Source organism: Bufo gargarizans, chromosome 4, assembly GCF_014858855.1.
Source record: "Bufo gargarizans isolate SCDJY-AF-19 chromosome 4, ASM1485885v1, whole genome shotgun sequence".
NCBI classification, from domain to species: Eukaryota; Metazoa; Chordata; class Amphibia; order Anura; family Bufonidae; genus Bufo; species Bufo gargarizans.
Genome location: NC_058083.1, coordinates 178,815,125 through 178,842,709, shown reverse-complemented (window position 1 = coordinate 178,842,709; position 27,585 = coordinate 178,815,125). Strand labels below are relative to the sequence as shown.

At 42.5% G+C, this 27,585-nt stretch overlaps 1 protein-coding gene across 1 annotated transcript in view; it reads right to left on the bottom strand.

Annotated features, from left to right (window-relative positions):
• Positions 1-20,269: 20,269 nt before the first annotated feature.
• Positions 20,270-27,585, bottom strand: part of NCEH1 (neutral cholesterol ester hydrolase 1) — a 35,109-nt gene continuing 27,793 nt past the window's right edge. The window contains exon 5 of the mRNA XM_044290580.1: positions 20,270-21,816. Coding sequence (XP_044146515.1) covers positions 21,199-21,816 — 618 coding nt within the window. The 3' untranslated portion in view covers positions 20,270-21,198. The remainder of the gene's footprint in view (positions 21,817-27,585) is intronic.

Here is a 27,585-nt window from a genome sequence, read left to right as displayed (position 1 = left end):
CAATCCGTGCTGTGCTTTTGCAGTCATCTTTACAGGACAGACACTCCTAGGGAGAGTAGCAGCAGTGATGAACTTTCTCCACTTATAGACAATTTGTCTTACCGTGGACTGGCGAACAGCAAGGCTTTTTGAGATACTTTTATAACCCTTTACAGCTTTATGCAAGTCAACAATTCTTAATCGTAGCTCTTCTGAGAGCTCTTTTGTGCGAGGCATCATTCACATCAGGCAATGCTTCTTGTGAAAAGCAAACCCAGAACTGGTGTGTGTTTTTTATAGGGCAGGGCAGCTGTAACCAACACCTCCAATCTTATTTCATTGATTGGACTCCAGTTGGCTGACACCTCACTCCAATTAGCTCTTGGAGATTTCATTAGTCTAGGGGTTCACATACTTTTTCCACATGCACTGTGAATGTTTACATGGTGTGTTCAATAAAAACATGGTAACATTTAATTATTTGTGTGTTATTAGTTTAAGCAGACTGTAATTGTTGGTCTATTGCTGTGACTTAGATGAAAATCAGATCACATTTTATGACAAATTTGTGCAGAAATCCATATCATTCCAAAGGGTTCACATACTTTTTCTTGCAACTGTATGTCTTTTTCAACCGTATCAACTATGTAACTACAGTCAGGTCCATAAATATTGGGACATCGACACAATACTAACACTTTTGGCTCTATACACTACCACAATAGATTTGAAATGAAATGAACAAGATGTGCTTTAATTGCAGACTGTCAGCTTTAATTTTAGGGTATTTACATCCAAATCAGGTGAACGGTGTAGGAATTACAACAGTTTGCATATGTGCCTCCCACTTGTTAAGAGACCAAAAGTAATGGGACAGAATAATAATCATAAATCAAACTTTCACTTTTTAATACTTGGTTGCAAATCCTTTGCAGTCTATTACAGCCTGAAGTCTGGAACGCATAGACATCACCAGACGCTGGGTTTGATCCCTGGTAATGCTCTGCCAGGCCTCTACTGCAACTGTCTTCAGTTCCTGCTTTTTCTTGGGGCATTTTCCCTTCAGTTTTGTCTTTAGCAAGTGAAATGCATGCTCAATCGGATTCAGGTCAGGTGATTGACTTGGCCATTGCATAACATTCCACTTCTTTTCCTTAAACTCTTTGGTTGCTTTTGCAGTATGCTTTGGGTCATTGTCCATCTGCACTGTGAAGCGCCGTCCAATGAGTTCTGAAGAATTTGGCTGAATATGAGCAGATAATATTGCCCGAAATACTTCATAATTCATCCTGCTGCTTTTTTCAGCAGTCACATCATCAATAAATACAAGAGAACAAGTTCCATTGGCAGACATACATGCCCACGCCATGACACTACCACCACCATGCTTCACTGATGAGGTGGTATGCTTAGGATCATGAGCAGATCCTTTTCTTCTCCATACTCTTCTCTTCCCATCACTCTGGTACAAGTTGATCTTGGTCTCATCTGTCCATAGGATGTTGTTCCAGAACTGTGAGGGCTTTTTTAGATGTTGTTTGGCAAACTCTAATCTGGCCTTCCTGTATTTGAGGCTCACCAATAGTTTACATTTTGTGGTGAACCCTCTGTATTCACTCTGGTGAAGTCTTCTCTTGATTGTTGACTTTGACACACATACACCTACCTCCTGGAGAGTGTTCTTGATCTGGCCAACTGTTGTGAAGGGCGTTTTCTTCACCAGGGAAATAATTATTCGGTCATCCACCATAGTTGTTTTCCATGGTCTTCCGGGTCTTTTGGTGTTGCTGAGCTCACCGGTGCGTTCCTTCTTTTTAAGAATGTTCCAAACAGTTGTTTTGGCCACGCCTAATGTTTTTGCTTTCTCTCTGATGGGTTTGTTTTGTTTTTTTCAGCCTAATAATGGCTTGCTTAACTGATAGTGACAGCTCTTTGGATCTCATCTTGAGAGTTGACAGCAAAAGATTCCAAAAGCAAATAGCACACTTGAAATGAACTCTGGACCTTTTATCTGCTCATTGTAATTGGGATAATGAGGGAATAACACACACCTGGCCATGAAACAGCTGAGAAGTCAAGTGCCCCATTACTTTTGGTCCCTTAACAAGTGGGAGGCACATATGCAAACTGTTGTAATTCCTGCACCGTTCACCTGATTTGGATGTAAATACCATCAAATTAAAGCTGACAGTCTGCAGTTAAAGCACATCTTGTTCGTTTCATTTCAAATCCATTATGGTGGTGTATAGAGCCAGAAATGTTAGAATTGTGTCCATGTCCCAATATTTATGGACCTGACTGTATGTTTTGAATTTTTTACTTTCAGGCTCCATATTTCACCATCCTCTAGAGCTTTGAACATGAGACTACCGTCATTTTAAAGACAATCATCTTGGCTATCTCATACATAAATTAGACTTGCAACTATTTAGCATATGATTAGTTATGCAGATTTGACTGGAAGACTATGGGGAACATGGTTACTGAGGGCATTTTTATTTCTGGGGACATTATTACTTCTGGGGGCACTGTAGGAGCACTGTTAACACTATGTGCATATGGCAGAGAATAATAACTATTGGGGAGCGCTATTACTGTGGGGGGCACCCTGGCACTATGTTAACAACACTATTAGTGTCAGGGGCACTATTTGCTGGGCGGTTATTTTTGAGGTCACTGTGTGGAAATATTTATTGAAGGAGGCACTATGTGTGTGTGGTATTAGTATTTCCAGGGGAATTATCTGTTCCTGCTTTATAGTATTGGGGAGCACAGTGGGCACAAAATTGGGGGTGGCAGGATGGAGTGTTCAGAAGTTGAGAGGATGATGGAAAGATGTGTGTTAAAAGTCTGCAGAAAGAAGAGATGTCTGAAAGAAATCATCATGGTGGTCTGGTCTGAATGGAGGACATGAGGAAAGAGAATGTCTACATCAGAGGAGACATCATTGAATGTAAGAGGTATATGGTGCTGTGTTACACCGTATGTTTTGTAGTGCTGTATGTCATGTTTTGCAAGTACAGTATGTTTCTAACTGTAGGCCTGGAGGGAAGGGGTTAGGTTGAGAATTTGGTGTGGGGAGGGAGGTGCCGTTTAAATTTTCAACTCAGGCAGAATAAAGGCTGGGTGCACCCCTTTGGAGGAGCCTGACACAAACATCTAAAGATCAGGGGAGGGCAGACTCAGCAGAGCAGAATAATTGACAAGGGCGCAAAACTATGCCGATCAGGCTGCATTTCAGTTTCGTTTTTTTTTTTTCCAATTAATCACCCAAGCCCTCGTGTCTACACTTTGTGAATATTTTAGTTTTGGAGCATACCATAAAACTTGCCGCAAATTTTGCTGTGGATTTTATCTGTGGCATACCCTATTCACTGACACTGACTCTGCAGCATCAAAGCTGCCACATTGGGCTTTATAGGCAGGGATTGTGAATACAACAGTGTATGCGTTTTCATTTACAGCTCTTAAAAAGAAGAAAAGAACAGCATTGCAGGTTTATACCTGCAAAGTCATGGCACACTGTAGCCCAGAACAAGCCAAATCAATAAGTACCCTGGCTGTGCTGCCAAATAGGAGTGCATGGCTATTGCTTGAAGAAATAATCTCAGCGCAATCTTCCTCTAAGCACAATACCATTTGACAAGAATCCAGATAGACAAGTTATCGGAAAAAAAAAAAAAACATGACGAAATTACATTGCCCAACTCCATACATTCTGTATACATACATACTGTATACATATATATATTACATACATCTCTTTTACCTATAGGAAACAATTATGTGACCAGAGTGAACAAAGAGACTGATGGAATATGCTAACAGCCACTTTGGCTATACTTACTCCATTCAATAACCTGCTGCATGTGCTAGGCCAGTGATGGCGAAGCTTTTACAGACCGAGTGCCCAAACTGCAACTCAAAACCCACTTATTTATCGCAAAGTGCCAACACGGCAATTTAACATGAATCCTACAGTCCAATACAGTACATCTTCTAAGTACTTTATCATTTAGCTATACCTGCCTACAGTCAATGCGCTGTCTGTGCTGTTCATGGTGCGCCCTGCGCTGATGAATGGTAGGAAAAGTCTAGGGCCTATTGGTACACCATAGACTTTTTCCAGGGTAGCGGTGCCCACAGAGAGGGCCACCACTGTACTAGGCTGATGGTGTCTGGACAGCAGCTGAGAATATGTTTTCACTTAAAATATGTGTTCACTTAATTTTTAATCTAAAGCCTGCGGATTTCCGGCGGATTAGTTGCAATTTGGTGCATTAGAACAGGATTTCAAACTGCATGCACATCCGGGGAAAAACCCATGTGGATTTGAGGACATCCAGTAGATGTGGATTTTTGTGCAAAGCAATGCATGATCAGCACTTCCATCCCAGGATTTCTCTTGAGAAGGGCTCATGCACACGAATGTGTGCGGCTCGTGCCCGTATTGCGGCCCGCAAACAGCGAGTCCGCAATATACGGCCACCGGCAGTGTGTGCTCCGTATCACTTGAATAGGTCCGCATTCCACAGGATACGGAGCGGAAGCCCACGTAAACTCTACGAAGAGCTTCTGTGGGATTTTGGTCCGTGTCTCCGCACCGCCGAAAAATAGAATATGTTCTATTTTTTTGTGATGCGGACTGAATCTTATGGATCGCGGAATGGGTATACATCTGCAAACGGTGGGCACATGGCAAGTGCCCGTGCATGGAACGCACACATTCGTGTGCATGAGCCTGAAGATGGTCATCAGTCTAAGAACAAGACAGACAAGTATCGCCATTTTTTTTTACGTGCCCGCTACACACGCAGTCTAGTTTAACAGTGCATTTTAGTGGCATGGTTTATTGTGCATCATTTTGTACCACTTTTGTACAGCATTTTTCAAGTTCTAAAGTAAAGGTAGCAAAAACCATACCCATAGCATGTTGCTTTAAAAAAAAATGCTGCAGATTTACGAACTCTGTCCTAAAGGGAATGTGCAATTAGAAAATAACCTATTGTTTAAATCCAGTTTTTTATGTGTAACATATTTTTAAAAGAATTGTTCATATTATTTTTATTCTTTCCATGTCAATATCTTCTGTATATATACACAAAAATCATAAAATCCTGCAATTTTTGCACTAAGGCCTCTTGCACACAACCGTATGGCTTTTTCTGTATTTTGCGGTCTGTTTTAAACTGATCCGTTTTTCAATTTTTTTGTTTCAGTAGTGTTTCCGTTCCGTTTTTCCGTTTGTGATCCGTTGTTTGCGGATTGCAAACGGAAAATGGCATATACAGTATACAGTAATTACATAGAAAAATTGGGCTGGGCATAACATTTTCAATAGATGGTTCCTCAAAAACGGAACGGATACGGAAGACATACGGATGCATTCCGTATCCGTTCCATTTTTTTTACAGCCCCATTGACTTGAATGGAGCCATGGAACGTGATTTGTGGGCAATAATAGGACATGTTCTATCTTTGAACGGAAAGAAAAAAAGGAAATATGGAAACGGAATGCATACGGAGTACATTCAGTTTTTTTTGCAGACCCATTCAAATTATTGGTTCCGTAAACGGAACGCAAAAAAACTGAACATAAACAAAGAAAAAACTTTTTTGTAAAAGAGGCCCAAGTCTAATAATTGTCTCCTTTTCTTGCTCTGTAGAGATCACTTTACAGATGTTACCTACTTATCTGTCATTCTAATCCTGCCTGTAATGATATCACCTCTGTGTATAGATAAGACAGGATCCACCATTCACAATAGGTGATTGTCAAACCTTATCTATTCTTTCCTTATACAATGACCTTTGCACAGGTCACAGAGCCTAGAAAACTCTCCAATAGAAGTCAATGAGGCCCCCTCGTTACTATTGTGTCTGAGGATAGGTCATCAATACAAACAGGCTGCACAACCCCTTTAATACTTTCTAAATGCTAAGAACAGCTCAGGCAAGATTAGAAAAAAAAGGTATGCTTTATATGGTTTTAACTGGCAGATAAAGAATTTTGGCGACACACTTCCTTTAAATCTAGACTGTAACCTAGACTAGACAGTTGAAAGATATGCCAGATTTATCACAGCGACGGATGCTGGATGATAAAGCTGATGACAAAGCTGTCTAGAGTAAATTTATACCACCTACGAGTTGGCTTACATTGTGCTTGAATTATTTTTTTTTTTTTTTTGGCACACAGTCACATCTTGAGCTATGGCCCCTGTCTGTGTGGCTTTCTTTCTAAGCAAAACGCCCTTGTCTGACGAGGCTTATAGAAAAAGCGGTTTCCGTAATTCCCATTGTAGTGAATGGGAGGTATGAAAACAGTGTAGCAGAACAAGTCCCATCCACTACAAAGGGAGTTACGGAAACAGCGGAACGCCGACCTGCTCCGTTTCTGTAAGCAAGTCCATCTAGGGCAGGAGCCTAGTCCCATCTTACCATGGGAACGGCATGATGGGACAATCCCTTTAATAAATGTGGTGTACGGTATGTGTGCCAGATTTATGCACAAATTACGCCAAAATACTGGTGCATTTTGGTTATTACATTTCCCCCATTGTATGTAGTACCTTTTACATTGCAGTATAGATTTCACAGTAACACCTCACTGGACCTAAATAATGAAAAACTAAAATGCTGTTCAAAACACCATGAAAAACATGGTATTTTACATAGAAAAGGTTTGTGAAACAAGCCTTAAAGGGGTTGTCTGCTTTTTTTATATTGATGACCTATCCTCAATATATCCATCAATATCGGATCAGCGGGGGGCCGACTGCGGACACCCCTGCTGATCATCTGATAGAAGAGAACGCAGCACTCATACTTGTATAGGAAGGAGTTGTTCCATTGAAGTGAATGGGGACAGCTGAGTTGTAATTAAACCCTTCTCGCCGCTGAAATGTCAGCAGGGAAAATAACATGGCGCTTATACGAGCGCTGCATTCTCTTCAAACAGCTGATCATGGGGGTGTCAGCAGTCGGGCCCACGCTGATCTGATACTGATGACCTATCCTGAGGATAGGTCATCATTATAAAAAAGTGGACAACCCCTTTAAGGGGGTAGTTGGGAAGATCTTTGATCTCACTGTTGATGCATTTTTATCATTTGTGACTAATACATCTTGGAACACACTTCCTCCACCACCCCTGGCTTGCTGTCAGTTTTGCTCCTGCTTGTGAAGGTACCAATATACACAATAATAACATATTAAGGAATTGCTGACAATGCACTACAGCTCTACATATGAGGTGGAGATTTCGACACTGAACCAGGAGGAACTAGGCTGGGTTCACACAAGGCTATGATGGGCAGACTTTGTGTCATACTATCTAGTCATATCCCATTTTCAAACTGGTTCTTTCCCCTGATCGATTTATTGGCATTCAACATACTGGTAGAATTCCTGGAAGAATGCGTTTTAACTAACAGAATGAGGGGTATAAAGTAAGGCTTTAACGCTTTTAAAACGTCTCCATTTATAGCATAAAAATAAAAGATTTACCGGATCTTCACCATATGCCTAAAAAAAATCACGCAAAAAAACAAAATCCTTTTTGTGCAAGTGCCACTTCTATGCCTAGGAAGACAGGTGAAATTGTGCAAGTGCCACTTCTATACTCCTATGCTTTTGCATTTTCTTAAAAGGGGTAGTGGACCCAACAGATTTATCATTTACACCACTTTTGACTGGAGATGACTGAACTCTATGCCAGCATTTTAGGTGCCTCGTCTGGCGGTACATGGGATATATAAACTAGTGAAGAAAACGCCAGTCTTGGTAAATTTCCCCCATATTCCCAGTCTTTTCTATTAGTGATGGCATCCTTGTGCCACAACTGTCTTATGTGATAGCCCAGACTTGGAATTATTTTTTAACACTTGCTAACTACAAGGAATTATAAGGACAATGTGACTTACTTTAGGTATTGTTCCACGTGTCCTCATGAGGTTCCATGACTCATTTTATTGTAGCATATAAGAAGACATGAAAATAACATACTAACTATAGGTCATGTAATGTTAGTGATATCCAATAATATCTCGTTATTTCAGTGTCAGACAAAACAGGAACTAAAAAAAGAAAGAAAAAAAACAACGACATGACATATTGTTTAAAATACTGACAAGTGTAAACTGTCCACCAGCTGAACAGCTGCCATCTTCTGGCAGAGAACAGTATTACACCTAGAAAAAAAAAACATATAAAAAGCACCTCTCCCTGTTTCTGCGGTGAAAGTATAGGCAAGCGTGAAACTCGCACAAAGATAGTGTGTACAGTACTGTGAAATTTTTGAATGCATTAAAGCAGTTGCCCAACTTGAAGTTTACAAGGCGGGAGGGAACTATGCGTCGGCCATAGGTGGCCAGGCTGAGCGGGCTGCTGTTTCCATAACTCCCATTGTAGTGAATGTGAGCTACACAAATATAGCAGAACAAGCTACACTGCTTCCATGACTCCCGAAGTTACAGAAGCAAGATGGACAGCCCCTTTAATGGTTTTGAAGTTAGAAGTACAGTAAATATATCATAAAAATGATTCTCCATATTGTAAGATACAAGTTTTTTTCATGCAGGACATTTTCCCAGATGTGGCCTTTCGGTGAATGTTAAAGAGCATGCTGAAGCTTTTTAAAGTTTTTCTTGAATTGGGGAAAAGAACCCAATGCTTTAGGACGAACAACTCTCTTGGACACAGCTGTAATACGCTGTCCCGAAAAGTCTCTGGGACCATACTGTATTGCTGTATTCCTCTGTTTTCAGAGAATTGTGCCATCTTACGTCAGATGCCACACTGGGTATGCACTGTAGAAGCAGCTTCTAGGGCAGTGTTCCTCAACTCCAGTCCTCAGGGCCCATCTACCGGTCATGATTTGAGAATATCCCACAGAATGAATACCTGTGGTAAGTCCTGATGCACGGACAATAATTATATCACTTGCTCAATACTAAGGCCCCTTTCACAGGGGCGAGTATTCCGCGCAGATGCGATGCGTGAGTTGAACGCATTGCACCCGCACTGAATCCCGACCCATTTATTTCTATGGGGCTGTTCACATGAGCGGTGATTTTCACACATCACTTGTGCGTTGCGTGAAAATCGCAGCATGCTCTATTTTGTGCGTTTTTCACGTAACGCAGGCCCCATAGAAATGAATGGGGTTGCGTGAAAATCGCAAGCATCCGCAAGCAAGTGCGGATGCGGTGCGATTTTCACTGCACAGTTGCTAGGAGACGATCGGGATGGAGAACATGGTTATATAACATGGTTATAAGGGGAAATAATAGCATTCTGAATACAGAATGCATAGTACAATAGTGCTGGAGGGGTTAAAAATAAATAAATAATAATTTAACTCACCTTAATCCACTTGATCGCGCAGCCGGCATCTCTTCTGTCTTCTTTCTTTGCTGTGTGCAGGAACAGGACCTGTGGTGACGTCACTCCGGTCATCACATGATCTTTTACCATGGTGATGGATCATGTGATGGACCATGTGATGACTGGAGTGACGTCACTACAGGTCCTGTTCCTGTACACAGCAAAGAAAGAAGACAGAAGAGATGCCGGATGCGCGATCAAGTGGATTAAGGTGAGTTAAATAATTTTTTATTTTTTTTAACCCCTCCAGCGCTATTTTACTATGCATTCTGTATTCATCATGCTATTATTTTCCCTTATAACCATGTTATAAGGGAAAATAATACAATCTACAGAACACTGATCCCAAGCCCGAACTTCTGTGAAGAAGTTCGGGTTTGGGTACCAAACATGGCGATTTTTCTCACGCGAGTGCAAAACGCATTACAGTGTTTTGCACTTGCGCTGAAAAATCGTGCATGTTCCCGCAACGCACTCGCACCTTTTACCGCAACGCCCGTCTGAAAGAGGCCTAAAGAAATCTTGAAAACATGACCGGTAGGTGGGCCCTGAGGACTGGAGTTGAAGAACTCTGTTCTAGGGAATAGCACCATATGACAGTGTTTCATGTGCTGCAGCACAAGCTACGTCCAGGCAGATTCACTCAAAAGAGGCCCCAAATATTCTGTAATAACCCTAGCTAGGACGAAGCAACCTGGACAAAACTCCTCAGTATATGGAGCATCTAACAAGCTGGAATGATGAGGTAGGCGCCAGATAGACGTCGTAAGATTGCAACTTCTGTTTTTATACCCCCTTACCTATTCCCTCAGTCACTAGACTTCTCATCAGGGTGGTGGTGTACAGTATTCTTTGACTCCACCGTGAACACAGATATGTACTTGAACATTGAACAGTTCTAGAATCATGATTGTGAATTAGCGGAAGGCTAAGATGGAGCAACATGTCACACATCGGCAAGGAGCATGGCAGAAATGGAGTCCTATTCAGCAAAAGGGTAATTTCAAAGGGGCTTTGGCTACTACAGTGACCGGATCTGACACCACCAGACTTCATTCTTTGGGATATGCTCAAAGGAAAAGTCTGTGGGAACAAGCCCAGCACTGTGAAAGATTTGAAGTGAAATTGCTGCTAAGCCCCCCGCCCCCCCCCCCACACTTCTTGATATGCGTGCCAATACATTCAGGAACATGGAGTACCGCTTCAAAATGCGTCTGGTATAGCATATAGTGCAATAAATTACACATACGTCAAGGTATGTAGCATTTTTTTGGTTCACCTTGCTGTATCATAATGGAGTTGCAACTGAATCTTCGGGGGCTCTTTCGAGTAAATCTCCCTGTTTATATGGATCTGCCATTTGCCATTGGTATGAGGCCTCATACTGTTTATACCCAATGTCGTCTCTCCCACTTTACAACTGAGTAATCTGACAAAGTAGCGGCCCATGAGCAGACATAGCAGTTTTCACTTTGGAATATTTGAAGGACAGCAGCAGAAAATCTGAATTTCTTGCAGCTCTGAACCCTTGTGACATAAGAAAACTTGATAGCTGATATATTGTGCATTTTCAAGCTACCAACCAGAATGGGTATCGGCCATATTTGTGTAGACAACCTCACTGGCTGAAACCTGCTGGACTACTGGAAATCTGAATGTGGATAACACTGGTCATATCAAAGAGCATCAATTGCCTCCTCTCCCCACATCTGCCCCTGGGTCAGTCCCAAAAGTCAATTTTAATACATAGATCATAAAATGGCATGCAAATGATAGAAAGAGTCCATGAAATTGTCTCACATTCAATGTATTGTTTATTTTTGGTTTACAATCTGAAATATTCATTAATTATATGCCGACATTGATAGGTTGGTGGAAAGTACAAAAAGGCAATTTTTATGAAGTGTGATATTCATGACCAGTAGAACATTAGGCGTTAATCATGACACAAACAAGACTATAACACACATTTAACATACAGAATAAAAATGTAATGGTCATTAAAAAAAACATTTTAACATCTTATAGTGACATTTTGATCTTATAGACGTTTTGATCGGTGGGGTCTGAGTGATGAGACCCCCAACGATGGCTGACGCAGGGTGGCAGAAGTGCTTGGCCAAACATGGTCTCTCTTCTCTAGCTAAAGACACAGGCTCATAAGGCCTCAGTTATCAGGACAATCTGATAGTATGGCTGCCTTTGTTGCCATAGCAACCAGAGCTCAGCTTTCATTTCTTAAATTGCTCTAGAAAAATGAAAGTGGACGGACTAGTTGCTAAGGGGAATTGAGAGAGTCTTTCAAATCAGATAGTTTTGCTACATGGGGCCCAGAGATTGTCTATGAACCCGACTAGCGAAACTAGGAGAAACAGCGCATTTGCCACCTCATTTTAGCTGCAGTCACACTTTAACTGCCATACACAGTACTATATGGTGGAAGTCATGTTCCTAGTTTCCTACTGGAAGGAGTGGTTTATGATGAGAGAACAGCATTGTGAGAATAAGCCAGGTTATCACTATGAACTAGTGGCATCATCGGATTCAGTGGTCTTACAAGTTGATAGCAAATTGAGAGAAGGCTTTTATACACTGTATAGGACATAAAATACCATCCATTAGTTTGTCAAGGCGCACAAATAGTCTTCTGTGTAATAAAATAATGAAGCTACAGGACAAGGGTATGAAAGGAAGATTAGATGGTTTAAAAAAAAAAAAAAAAAAGAGAGGTAAGTTAGGTTCACATGCCACAGATTGGGAGTAGTACTGGCTCTACACGGTATATGGAGCCATGTCGTTCAGGAGCGCTACTGAAAACAGCTAATCGGCGGGGAGTTGGGAACTTGCCAATCTCATTCTGATGACCATAGGTCATCAATATATTAGTCCTAGAGTAGCCCTTTACTATAATGGGTGAAATCCAAATGGAGTACAACATAATGCAGATTTTTTTTATTTATTTTTTTGTCGCATGCTATCAAATACAGAGAAAACCACATCCTTAGGGCTCGTTCACACGAACATGTGAAGCCCGTGCCCGTGCTGTGGACTGCAAATTGCGGCCCGCAATGCACGGGCACCGTCAGTGGGGCAGGCGCATGGGGATTGCACACCCATTCACCTGAATGGGTCCACGATCCTTCCGTTGCGCAAAAAGATAGAGCAAGTTCCATCTTTTTGCAGTGCGGAAGCATGGAACGGAACCCCAGAAAGCACTGTTTTCATCCAGGCAGCCCCTCTGACATGAGCATTGGAGCATTCGATGCTCTCCTTTGCCCTGTAAAACAGCTAGGACAGCGCTAAAGCCCGCCGATCAGAGACGGTGACGTAACCAGGAACACAACCAGGTGTAAGCCTTCGCCTAACAGTGTAAAAATATAAACAAACGGCCTTTGCCCTGCACGATCCAGTGCAGGGCAAGGGAGAGCATCGAAGCATGAAATACTCCGATGCTCATATCAGGGAGGCTTGCCTGGGTAAAAATGGGGATATGTCCAGGTTTAGCTCTGAACGGGACAACCCCTTTAAATTTATTCTAGATTTGGTGCAGATTTCATCCCCAAATGTGCAGCATGTGAATCTACCTCTACGTGTCCCTTAATTTAATAATTTTATTTTTTACATAAATCAAACAAGAGCTACTCCAAAATTGCACAGTCTTTAAATGGGCTGACCATAGCAATATTTTTATTTTTTATTCCCCACTCTTCCAGTGGACCTGTGAAGGGAACCGGCTACCTACTGTTTGGTTCCGGCTCTGTGGGTATTGGTGTGTCTATACTTCATTTCCAATACACGTTTGCAAACTTCTTGCACGGATGGTGCAACATTAGCCACAGCAGCCGATGACTGGCCTCAGCAGTGATGTGTCCCGAAGCAGTTTGTGACCCAGCAATGGCGTGCCACTTAGAGACACGTCACTGCTGAGGCCAGTCATTGGATGCAAGGGGAACACGTGACTCGATCTGAGAAGGAAGTTTACACATGTGGACTAGATGTGTAGGAAAGACTGTGAGATCCGCAGAGCCAGAACAGAGCGGCAGGTAGCAGGTAAGTATAACTCCCTTCACAGGTCCCGCTGAGTGGCCTTGTAATTAAAAACAATAAAAAAAGTCATGGACAACCCTTAAAGACTGAAGTTATCTTTTGGGGTTAATTTAAGAATATTCACATTGAGGGTGATTTCACACTATTTTTGGAAAAACCTCGCATTTTTTTGTGGCATTTTTCTTTGGAGCAAACAAAAATTATAAAAATGCGCTACAAACTGTTTTTTTGTGTATTTCCTAGCTATTATTTTTTTATTGCAGCTGGTTCTGGGTGTGGCATTTTTCCCAAAGACTATTAGGAAACAAAAAAAGCCTGAAATAAATGTTGTGTAGCTTTAAAACTCACCCAAAAAACCTGTAAATAAAACAAAAACACTAATTTCATTTTCAGAAGCCAAAAAACACCAACAAAAACCTTGTGACAGCACCCATATAGTTCTTTCACAAAATCCAGTGCCCTCTAGTGGTTGTATAGAGTCAGAATGATAAAAGTGTTTCGTTATAACAGGGTTATAACGGAATGCAAAACGGAACGCTTTAAGAGGAATTCCGTTTTGCTACGTCCTAATACATTTCTATGGGCACAAATAACGGTTCCGTTTTATTTCGTTATGCATGATGGAAAAAACTGAATTCCTCTTAAAGCGTTCCGTTTTGCATTCCGTTATATTCCGTCATAATCCTGTTATGATGGAACAGTATAACAGAATTACTAACGCTGACGCTGATCGTGATTTTAACAGAATTTTGGGCCCAAATACAAAATGGTAGACATGAAGAAAAAACGTGACAGAAAATTACGCATACACCTACTATCTCACAGCAGATGGTTCAGTATATCAATCTGAGTAATCTGATGTAAGTTATATACTTTCTCTCCTGTCCTGTGTCTGCTGTGTATGAAAGTGGGTCAGATATATCAGCTGGAATGCCTGCTGTACAGCTCATGGAAGATTGCCTGGATCGGATACAACAGTGGCAAACGCCCAGCCGCGGTATCAGGTCTGTACAGCTTTTCACTCCGAATGCAAACAAGAATGTTTTTCTGACAATCAGCAGAGATCATGAACCAAGTGAGAAGCTTCAAAACAACAGGAAGAAGGCTATTTGAATTTTGGCGAAAAGCAAGTTAAAAGTAATGGCGCACGCCACCGGCCGTGCTTGCCACTTCTGAAAAGTTTGTGTGGGTGACTGCGGGGAGTGTGGTTAAAGAGGTTTTTCGAGATCTTTTCACAGAGGACCTACCCTCTGGATAGGTCATTATTATCTGATCGGTGAGGGTCCGAAATCCGGGATCCCCACCGATAAGCTGTTTGAGTGCTTGCTGTAGCACTGCGGCCTTCTCACAGCTTTTCCTAGGACACGTGATGTCACATTCATTGGTCACATGGCCTAGGCGCAGCTAAGCCCCATTGAAGTGAATGGAACTGAGCTGTGATAAGGAGCACAGCCGCTGTACAGGGTACGGTGCTGTGCTTGGTGAGCAAGGAGAAGGCCGCGGCACTAATGCAAAAGGCTGATTGGAAGGGGTCCTGGGGGTCGGAACCCCACGATCAGATACTGATGACCTAATAATATGGGAGTTGGTCAGTCAGCGTGCACTGCAAGGGAATGCAGTGTTAGGCCGCCTGTGAACGCACATATGATTAGTAGTGCAGATTTATGTGCGTTTCTGCAGCATATCCGCACCAAAATCCGCAATTTCTAATTGAAAAGATGAAATCTGCAGCTAAAACGACAAACATAATTGACGAGCTGAGGATTTCCAAATGGAAACAATCCGCAAAGTGTACATGAGATTTGTTTAATATAATATCATACACTTTGTTGGTACTGTACTATGCTGCTGTTCTTGCACACAGGAAACCGCGCATATTCCACAATGTGGGCAGGTGGCCTTAGGGTGGCTGCACATGATGCGGATCATGTGGGTTTTTATCTGAGTGTATTTCATGCAGGAAAAACGGCAGTGTAAGGGCTCATTCACACGACCGTATGAATGAGCCCACATCCGTTCCGCAATTTTGTGGAACGGGTGTGGACCCTTCATGTCCGCATCTGTAGTTCCGTTCTGCAGCCCAGTAAATATAGAGCACATCCTATTCTTGTCTGCAATTGCAGACAAGAATTGGCATTTTCTATAACAGCGGCAGCCATGTGCGGTCCGCAAATTGCGAAATACACACAGACCGGTATCCGTATTTTGCGGATTCGCAATACACTACGGTCGCGTGAATGCGCCCTAGCACAGTACTAGTAAAGTGAATGAGATCTGACAAATCTCATGTACACCTTGCATTTCTTCTTAGGTGCAGTAATTGCACGTCAATCGTTTGTGCGATTTCTCACCTTCTGTACAGTGGTTTTTGCCATAGACTTCAATGGGGTTAAACATCAAAAAACTGCATAAAAACGCACTAAAAGCCGCATCAAAACCACAATATATACTGCAGGTACCCCTGAATTGTGAGTAATTAGGTAAATGGCCGCGTACATAATAAATATATAGGTCAGAGCGGGAGCCGCTGCTTTTCTCGGCTCTCGGCCTCTATGCCATCCATGTACCCTAGCAGGCACCAAACTAAGGGGTCATTTTTTGACAGTCTTTTTAGTTTATTTTTATAGTCGACATTGCTGTCGGAAGATGCGTCTAATCTTTGTCAGTGCGTGACCCCATAGAGCTTCACTTTTACTCAAAAAAGCAACTGTGCATTATATTGTTATTTCTTCAATTGATACGGCAAGTAAATAATAGCACATAAATCGTACAGGTCACAATCAATGATGAAAATAACAAAAAGCATGCCCACTACTAAACCCAGATTTCGACAGATCCCTTTGGCTCTGATGTTACTATAATGCAGCATAACATAAATAAATATTCGATAACCCCACACACAGCACACATACGTATCTACCCCTAAATACTACGTGGTGTTTCTACCAACACTGTGCTATTGTGAAACATAGCAGAGAATTGCATTGATTTCGTTTGCAAGAGGTAACAACATTTGCATATACTGTAGCCTACAAAGATATAAAGCCTCCGGATGTAAACCCTATGAAGCGAGAGTACACAAGCTCCTGGACAAGGGCCAGAGACACAGTTTCCTTTCACTTTGAAAACAATAAGGGTCAGTAGAGGTTAGAATCCACTAAATCAGTACAGCGGCTATTATTTCTATAGTTGCAGATTAAGAGCAAAAAAACGGCAGAAAGTACAGTCCGACTGCCATGGGATGGACTAAAACTCCCTTCGGGTTCATGCATGAATGTGTGCATCCCATACTGCAGTCCGCAATGCACGGAAACCAGCCGCGTGCAGATGCGGACCCATTCACTGGCATGGGTCTGCAATCTGCAAGATTCAGTCTGAGGCCTCATGTACACGACATTATTTTTTCATGGTCCGCAAAACGGGGTTCCGTTGTTCCGTGATCCGTGTCCGTTTTTGTTTCCGTGGGTCTTCCTTGATTTTTGGAGGATCACCAGACATGAAGGAAATAGAAAAAAAATCTAAGTCAAGTTTGCCTTACAAATGATAGAAAAAAACCAGACACGGATCATGGACGCGGATGACAATCTTGTGTGCCTCCGTGTTTTTTCACAGACCCATTGACTTGAATGGGTCCGCGAACCGTTGTCTGTGAAAAAAATAGGACAGGTCCTATTTTTTTCATGGACTGGAAACACGGATCACGGACGCGGATGACAAACGGTGCATCTTCCGAATTTTCCATGGACCCATTGAAAGTCAATGGGTCCGCAGAAAATCACGGAAAACAGATACAACAACAGTCGTGTGCATGAGGCCTGAACCACAAAAATATAGAACATGTTCTACTTTTTTGCAGTGCGGAGGCACGGAAAGAAACCTCACGGAAGCAATCCGTACTGCTTCCGCTCCATATCTTGCAGACCCATTCAAACGAAAGGGCTGCCATAAGGGCACGGGCCGCAGCTCTTAGACAGTGAAAAAGTATAGAATGATCAATCATGTATTATCCCTTCACTGCCCTTTGGCCTCTTTCACATGAACCATACGGATTGGCTCAGGATGCGTTCTTGCACCATTTTGCAAGAAAATTCAGTCAGTTTTGTCTGCGATTGCGTCCAGTTGTTCAGTTTTTTTCCGCGCGGGTGCAATCCGTTTTCACTGAAGCCCTATTCACTTCTATGGGGCCAGGGCTGTGTGAAAAATGCTGCGATTTTCACTCAATGCAGAAATAATGCGTGAAAAAAAACGCTCATGTACACATACCTGTTGAAAAGAATGGGTCAGGATTCAGTGCGGGTGCTATGCGTTCACTTCACGCATCGCACCTGCGCGAAAAGCTCGCTCGTATGGAAGGGGCCTAAAGGCTTCCAGCACACTTTGCAGATCATACAAGGAAAAAACCCTGTGTGATACAGTACCAGCAAATTGAATGAGATTAGACACATTTCACGTACATTATATACTTTCTATGCAGATTTTAAAATCCACAGCTACGTCAATTGTTTGTGTGATTCTGCCCCTTAGATATAGTGGTTTCCCCTGAATGGGGTTGTCAACAGAAAATCTGCAACAAAACCGTGATAAATAGTGTGGATTTCTGGGCAGTTTTATGTGGTTTTAGTCTGGATTTTCTGAATACAAATCTCTAATGTGTGCAGTTAGCCTAAGGCTGGGTTCACACGGGCGTGACGGATTGGCTCAGGATGCGTTCAGTGAAACTCGCACTATTTTGCAAGCAAGTTCAGTCAGTTTTGTCTGCGATTGCGTTTAGTTGTTCAGTTTTTTCCGCGCGGGTGCAGTGCGTTTTGATGCGTTTTTCAAGCACGTGATAAAAAACTGAAGGTTTACAAACAACATCTCTTAGCAACCATCAGTGAAAAACGCATCGCACCCGCACTTGCTTGCGGATGCAATGCGTTATTCACGCAGCCCCATTCACTTCTATGAGGCCAGGGCTGCGTGAAAAACGCAGAATATAGAACATGCTGCGATTTTCAAGCATTGCAGAAGTGATGCATGAAAAAAAACGCTCATGTGCACAGCCCCATTGAAATGAATGGTGCCGGAGATCTCGCCCGTGTGAACTCAGCCTAAGGCCTCTTTCACACGACAGTATGTCCATTTCAGTGTTTTGCGGTCCGTTTTTCACGGATCCATTGTTCCGTTTTTTGCTTCCGTTGTGGTTCCGTTTCCGTTCCGTTCCGTTTTTCCGTATGGCAAATACAGTATACAGTAATTTCATATTAAAAATTGGGCTGGGCATAACATTTTCAATAGATGGTTCCGCAAAAAACGGAACGGATACGGAAGACATACGGATGCATTTCCGTATGCATTCCGTTTTTTTGCGGACCCATAGACTTTAATGGAGCCACGGAACGTGATTTGCGGCCAAATATAGGACATGTTCTATCTTTAAACGGAACGGAAAAACGGAAATACGGAAACGGAATGCACACGGAGTACATTCCGTTTTTTTTGCGGAACCATTGAAATGAATGGTTCCGTATACGGACCGCAAAAAACGGCCCGCAAAACGGAAAAAAAAAAACGGTCGTGTGAAAGAGGCCTAAGGGTGGCTCCACTAGGCTTGAGCAAATTGAGCTTCGGATTATAGATCTGAAGTCGATTTGTTGAAAAACTTTTGTTTTTAATAATAACAATAATAAAATGTATTTATATAGCGTCACCATATTCCGCAGCGCTTTATTTTAAAGATGTTTTCACACAGCATTAAAATGTATTGGCTCCGTGGAGCCAAACTTTATATTGCCCGAAATTGCACAAGACTTCGGCAAATTACTATGGTATTCCTATGTGCGTCTTTAAAAACATTTAAAAAAAACGGAATCCAACGTGGGCTTTGGTACCGAGATACCAGCCAGTACCAAAGACCACTTCGGATTCCTATTTTAAATTTAAATTTGCTCAAGTCTAGTCTCCACATAAAGGGAAATTTCTGCAACTCAAAATCAGTTCCATTCATCTGACGGTACTCACAGAAATCCATGTGCTTGCAGACAAACCAATTCAATCTTGAAAGCCCCCTGAGGCTACCTGCAGGAATTCCGCAGAAATGTTTGGTGCAGATTTCCGGCACATTTCACCCTTGCATTGAAAAAGTGAAATCCGTACAAAGGACTGACACCCATAACCCCCGCCGATCAGCTGTTTGATAAGGCATTGGTGCGCCGTTCTCCATGTTCACCAAGTACAGCGCCGTACATTATATAGCGGCTGTGCTTGGTATCACAGCTCAGCCCCATTCACTTCAAATGAGCTGAACTGCACTTAGGTCCCATCACACATGAACATGTCACTACTGTGAGCACCACTGCCTTCTCAAACAGCTGATCGGCAGGGGTATCTGGTGTTGGACCCTCACGGATCAGGTACTGGTGACCTATCCAGAGGATAGGTCATCAGTATAAAAATCTCAGAAAACACCTTTAAGTCACTGCCTGACAACTCTGGTGGTGGCGGCTTATCTCCCTTGAGAACTAAACAGGCGGATGTTGAAGATGGTCTGGGTCCACCAAAATCGGTGGTTTCAACTGACCTTACTCTTAGGCCTAGTTCACATGACCGTATGGCTTTTATTCTTTTTTGCGGTCCGTTTTTCACAGATCCGTTGTTCAATTTTTGAGTTCCGTTTCCTTTCCGTTTTTCCGTTCCGTTTTTCCGTATGCCATGTACAGTATACAGTAATTACATAGAAAAAATTGGGCTGGGCATAACATTTTCAATAGATGGTTCAGAAAAAACGGAACGGAAACGAAAGACATACGGATGCATTTCTGTATGTATTCCGTTTTATTTGCGGACCCATTGACTTGAATGGAGCCACGACCCGTGATTTACGGCCAAATATAGGACAAGCTCTATCTTTCAACGGAACGGAAATACGGAAACGGAATGCATACGGAACACATTCAGGTTTTTTTTTGCGGAACCATTGAAATGTGTGAACTAGGCCTTACAGACATGACCACCTTAAGGACTTATTAACACTTTTGTGTGAATTTTGGTTTTCAAAACCAAATCTGGGATATGGACCTGTGCATATTTCAGTTTTATAGGCATGCTGTATAATGCACAATGTTCCCTCCAAGATGCTGAGGAAACAGAGCTTCTACGGCATGCCATACAACACACAGTGTATTACATTGTATGTGTGGGAAGACCAGACCAGTAACCACCTCCATAGAACAGCAGGGGCTCCATAGCACGCAACTACTCAATACGGGCAGTGCATAATCAACACATGCCATTGTGAATGAGGCCTAAGGCCAACATAAAAGATTTCAAGATATTATCAAGATTAGGCTCCATTCAGATGTCCGCACTTTGGATCCGGATCCGTTCTGCATAATTGGTGCGGACCCATTCATTTTCAATGGGGACAGAAAAGATGCGGACAGGACACCGTGTGCTGTTCGCATCTGCATTTTTCGTTTCATCTGCATGTCCTATTCTTGTCCGCAGCTATGGACAAGAATAGGCATTTCTATTGGGGTGCCGGCCCGGTGTTTTGTGGAACCGCAAAACACGGCGGACATGTGAATGACCTCTAAACTAGTAAAACAGTGATGACTAAAGCTTATAGTAAAATTCCAGTTCTGCTGTAATAAATTGAAGTAAATATGGTACTTTAAATACAGAGAAGCATTCTACCTTTTAGTTGTAGGAGGAAAGTACTTCAGAACTGTAAGGAAAGCGTTATAAAATCTTAGATTTTTTTCTGACCTGGCTTAGTAGTCTTAGTAATTCTGATAAAAAGTTTAATTAAAGGTTCTCTTTAAGCCATTTGACAAAGCCATCTCTTGTCCTGGCACCGGCTGTAAAATAAGTTGGCCAGGTAGCAAAGATCATGCAGCCGTGAAAGCCATCTTCATAATGGTCATGAGTGACGTCAACACCTGCCTCCTCCAGTCGCTTTGCGTACAGGGTTCCATCATCCCTCAAGACATCATGTTCACAGGTTAAGATATAGGTCTTTGGAAGCTTCTGAAGGGTCTCCTTCTGTGCAATCAATGGAGATGCCCGGGTGTCAAATAAAGCAGGTACCTCCTGAACAATATGGGGGTTACCTGTATTTTGGATTAGAGGCTTGTAGTTCTTTTTGAAGGACGAAGGCAACAATGCATCCCACTTCAAAAGCTGTCGAAGCGCAACTGCTTCACTTACGTCTAAAGACGTGTGATTATTAACCATTATGGCATGGGCAAAGGAATGGCTCCCATTTAAGTAGTCTAGCCAGAACTTTATCATGACATAACGAGAAACTATTGGCATGTTCATATTTTGCTGGTAGGAGGGTGTGTTGAAATCTAACATCTGGAGTACGGGATAAATCAGAGCTTGTAGTTTCAATTTGGTTGCTAGCGTCTTGTCTTCTGTAAACTATATAAAAAGCAAACAGAAAGGAAGAATAACATGAGTATCATGTGGGATTGATATCCTGGACCTCACTTTGTAGTAAGCGAGATAAATATTTGTACCTGCGGGGTACCCCCGCTGATGCTGCCACCCTGCCTGTTTTGTTAAAATAGCGCTTCTGCGCCCTATTATGACCCCCTGCAAATTTCGCACTCAGTATATTAATACTGAGCATGGGAGCACCAGTCTTTCTCTGTGGGCGTCTCCTTCTCCCCTGGATGTAGCGCTGTCCAATCACAGGGAGAAAAAACCTTCCTGGCTGTGACGCTCTGCGCTGTGAGTAGACAGCGCTACATCCAGGTGAGAAGGAGACGCCCACAGAGAAAGACTGCGTCTCCTCCCCAGTGCTCCGATGCTCAGTATTAATATACTGAGCGCAAAATTTTCGGGGGGCTATAACAGGGCGCAGGAGCGCTATAAAAATTAAAAAAAACAGGCAGGGTGGCAGCATCAGCGGGGGGTACCCCGCAGGTACAGATATTTATCTCACTTACTACAAACCCATGAAAGGTCCTCTTTAAGGCCTCATGCACACGACCGTATTTTTTAACGTCCCGCAAAACGTGGTTCCGTTGTACCGTGATCCGTGCCCGTTTTTTCTTCCGTGGGTCTGCCGTGATTTTTGGAGGATCCACGGACATGAAAGATGAAAAAAAAATCTAAGTCAAGTTTGCTATTGAAATGATAGGAAAAAACGGACACGGATCACGGACACGGATCACGGACACGGATGACAATCTTGTGTGCATCCGTGATTTTCACGGACCCATTGACTTGAATGGGCCCGTGAACCGTTGGCCGTGAAAAAAATAGGACAGGTTATATTTTTTTCACGGCCTCGAAACACGGGTCACGGGCACGGTGTAAAAACGGTGCACAAGCCGAGTTTTCAACGGCCCCATTGAAAGTCAATGGAGCCGCAGAAAAACACGTCTAACGGCACAACGGCCACGGGTGCACACAACGGTCGTGTGCATGAGGCCTAAAGGGAACATGTCATCAGAAAATGACTGATTGTTTAAACCAGTTTTTTATGCTTATTACATATAGTTAAAGAATTTTTGATGATGCTATTTTTCATGGCAATATATGCATTTAGAAAAACACCATGAAATCTTGCAGTTTTTGCACAGGCCACTAAGCTTAATAATAGGCACCACTTCTTGGTCTGTACAGATCACTTTGCTGCAGTTACCTGCTTATCTGTCATTGTAATCCTGCCTGTAATCATATTACCTCTGTGTATAGATAAGACAGGATTCACAGTAGATGATTGTCAAAGCTTATCTGTTCTTTCCTTCTATATTGACCTCTGAACAGGTCACAGACATTCCTAGAAAACTCTCCCATATAAGTTAATGAGGTCCCTTCCAGACCATTATGTCTATAGACCATGGGGCTGCCGTAAAGCAATTTTTGTAATACTTTCTAAATGATGTTTAGAACAGCTGAGGCATAATCATGTTCAAGAAATGGAATTAAAAAAAAAGAATATTATAAATATAAAATAGATTAGAAAACAAGGATAGGTGTTGCTATTTGGCTTTAACTGGCAGAAAAAAAATTTGGTGACACATTTCCTTTAACCCCCTCAACCACCGTGACGTACTGGTACATTACAGTTGCTGAGGAACTGTGTGGAGCGGGCTGCTGCTGTGAGACTGCTCCAAATGCAGCAAGTGCCGGTGTTCTGCTAAATCTCTATACCTTGCGAAAAGTCTATACCGGAAGTGACGCGGCCGCACCGGAACTGACGGGGCCGCACCGGAACTGACGGGGCCGCACCGGAAGTGACGCGGCCGCACAGGAATCAGCTAGAGGAGGGTGTTTGCGGCGCTGTGCAAGCGCATATCCACCGGCTTAGCAAAGAATTATTGCAGCGCCGCGATAGAAGTATTTCGTACACCGCGCGTGCACACTTAGGGGTATAGAGATTTTGCAGCGCAAAATGTTTCATCAGATCTCCCTACCCCTGAGTGCGCACGGGCCCACAAATCATCAGTTGCAGTTCAGCTCTACTATGTGGTGAGCCTGGTACCCAGCACTCAGCTCTGCGGTAAGGATGAACTGCAATTGATGATTTGTGGGCGAGTGCGCACCCAGGGGTAGGGAGATCTGATGAAACATTTTGCGCTGCAAAATCTCTATACCCCTAAGTGTGCATGGCCATGTAGACATATGGACATCAACCATTGAAGTGAATGGTTCTGCATATGGGCCGCAAAAAAAAACTGAACGGACAAAGAAAAAAATACGTTTGTGTGCATAAGCCCTTATCCTGCCTGTAATGATAAGCAGATAACTGCATGTACAGACCAAGAAGCGGTGCCTATTATGAGGCTTAGCGGCCAGTGCGATTACTGCAGGATTTTATGGTTATACAGATATTGACATGGAAAATTAACAATATCATCAAAAATTATTTAAAAATATATTTAATATAAAACATGATTTAAACAATACACAGTATCTCACAAAAGTGAGTACACCCTCACATTTTTTGTAAATATTTAATTCCATCTTTTCAGTAGTCGGTGTACAGCTTGTATAACAGTGTAAATATGGTGTGCCCTCAAAGTAACTCAGCACACAGCCATTAATGTCTAAACCGCTGGCAACAAAAGTGACCAAATTGTGCCCAAAATGTTAGTATTTTGTGTGGCCACCATTATTTTCCAGCACTGCCTTAAAGGGACACTGACAGGCCCTATAAACATATCTAGTTATTCCTATGCAGTCATCTGTCTATTATAACCCTGCTTTCACACCTGACCCTAAGTTCACACCTGAGCGTTTTACAGCGCGTTCAAACGCGCTGTAAAACGCTCAACACATGAAAAGCAATGCTTCCCTATGGGAATGGTTCTCACCTGGGCGTTTTACAGCGCGTACGATCGCGCTGTAAAACGCCCGACGCTCAAACAAGTACTTGAGCTTCTTTGGGGCGTTTTGACGCGCGTTTGTGGCCATAGGACACTGCAGTCAATGACACAAACGCGCGTCAAACGCGCGTTTACTATTACAAAAAACGTGCGTCAAGAACGCGCGTTTGATGCGCGTTTGAGAAACGCTCAGGTGTGAAAGCAGGGTGAGTGTTTCCCAAACGCGCGTCAAACGCGCGTTTCTGACGCGCGTTTTTTGTAATAGTAAACGCGCGTTTGACGCGCGTTTGTGTCATTGACTGCAGTGTCCTATGGCCACAAACGCGCGTCAAAACGCCCCAAAGAAGCTCAAGTACTTGTTTGAGCGTCGGGCGTTTTACAGCGCGATCGTACGCGCTGTAAAACGCCCAGGTGAGAACCATTCCCATAGGGAAGCATTGCTTTTCATGTGTTGAGCGTTTTACAGCGCGTTTGAACGCGCTGTAAAACGCTCAGGTGTGAACTTAGGGTAAGCGTATTCCAATGATATAAGAGTACCCCCTGTCTGCATTTTAAACCATGTAAAAGCAACTTTATATTCATCTGTCAATCACCTTCCTTTATGCTCAAGGGGCGGTTTTTCTCCTACCTTTGTGCCCAGCCGCGCCCCAACTGTCGTTTTCTACCGCCGCCCAGCTCATTATTATTCACTGCGCTGGGCGGCTTTTACAGTCCCCGATCCTGTTAGATCCCACGCATGCCTGATAGAAACTTATGGGCATCGGCCTTAATCGGACCTTCTGTGCATGCGCCGGATACCTGCATCTGGCACCCTCACAAGCCGGAAATTGAATGCGCCTGTGTCCCTTATTCTTTTATGCTGCTGCTCTCTGTGTCTCCTGCTGTGCATGCGGTGGACAAGAAACTCGGTGAGGGTGGAGAGAAGAGTAAAAGCCGCCCAGCGCAGTGAATAATAATGAGCTGGGCGGCGGTAGGAAACGACAGTTGGGGCGCGGCTGGGCACAAAGGTAGGAGAAAAACCGCCCCTTGGGCATAAAGGAAGGTGATTGACAGATGAATATAAAGTTATAGTTGTGGAAGATATGGCACTCATATATCTGGAGGACTGCTCAAACAATTTTATTATTTTAAAATGTTGTAATGTACTCCAGGTCACAAATATTAAAAAGTCATAATCCTAAAATGGTCATACAAGATACGTATATTGTACAGAAAATAAAACACACAATAATTAAAACATCACTAAAATGACGATTGGATACGTGAATGACTGGGGTATAAGGTAACTAATAATCTAGGTCATCGAATATTGTGATCGTTATAGCAATATTTCGATCAAATCATCACTATATTCGATAGCCGCAATATATTCGATAACCGCAATTTGTATGTCCACCACAATATCTTCTGGTTAACAAATGTGATAATCGTTCAGGCCGGATTTTCAATCAGGTGATCACCAGATAATCGGCGTTAGCGATCGCCGTTTAACAGGTTGAAATATATTTGTGTAATTTCAAGTTATCACAGCTTGAATAATTTGGGGTTCCAGCTCTCAAGAGGTGGCGTCCCACCTCTTTATGAGCTGTACTACTCCCTTACCTCCAAAGCGAAGTATGGCTTTTTTTTCCTCTGGTCTCAGTTGTTTCAGCGTCTCCTCAGTGGGGAAGAAGTCAGAACCCACAAGACTTCGAAACGCATCTGGGTGTAATCTGGAACCCCCGATACCACCATTTCTGCGTACGCTACAGACTACCAGGATTTGTACCTCTTTTCCATCTGCTGGTTGAGAACAGATTTGTCCTGTGCCTGCTAAAGAACTGCCTGGAGTCATATTGTTCCACTCCACCTTGATTGGAGCAACCCAGGATTTGAGCACGAGAGACGCTGAAACAACTGAGACCAGAGGAAAAAAAGCCATACTTCGCTTTGGAGGTAAGGGAGTAGTACAGCTCATAAAGAGGTGGGACGCCACCAGAGAGCTGGAACCCCGAATTATTCAAGATGTGATAACTTGAAATTACACAAATATATTTCAACTTGTTAAACGGCGATCGCTAACGCCGAATATCCGGTGATCACCTGATTGAAAATCCGGCCTGAACGATTATCACATTTGTTAACCAGAAGATATTGTGGTGGACATACGAAATGCGGTTATCGAATATATTGCGGCTATTAAATATATGGTGATGATTTGATCGAAATATTGCTATAACGATCACAATATTCGATGACCTAGATTATATTGTGGTGGACTTATTACTCACTGCTAGGCATATAGGTTCAATTAGTTACCTTATACCCCAGTCATTTACATATCCAATCGTCATTTTAGTGATGTTTTAATTATTGTGTGTTTTATTTTCTGTACAATATACGTATCTTGTATGACCATTTTAGATTTATGACTTTTTAATATTTGTGACCTGGAGTACATTACAACATTTTAAAATAATTAAATTAATTGTTTGAGCAGTCCTCCGGATATACAGACGTGGACAAAATTGTTGGTACCCTTTGGTCAATGAAAGAAAAAGTCACAATGGTCACAGAAATAACTTTAATCTGACAAAAGTAATAATAAATTAAAATTCTATAAATGTTAACCAATGAAAGTCAGACATTGTTTTTCAACCATGCTTCAACAGAATTATGTAAAAAAATAAACTCATGAAACAGGCATGGACAAAAATGATGGTACCCCTAGAAAACACAGAACATAATGTGACCAAAGGGACATGTTAATTCAAGGTGTGTCCACTAATTAGCATCACAGGTGTCTACAACCTTGTAATCAGCCATTGGGCCTATATATATGGCTCCAGGTAATCACTGTGTTGTTTGGTGA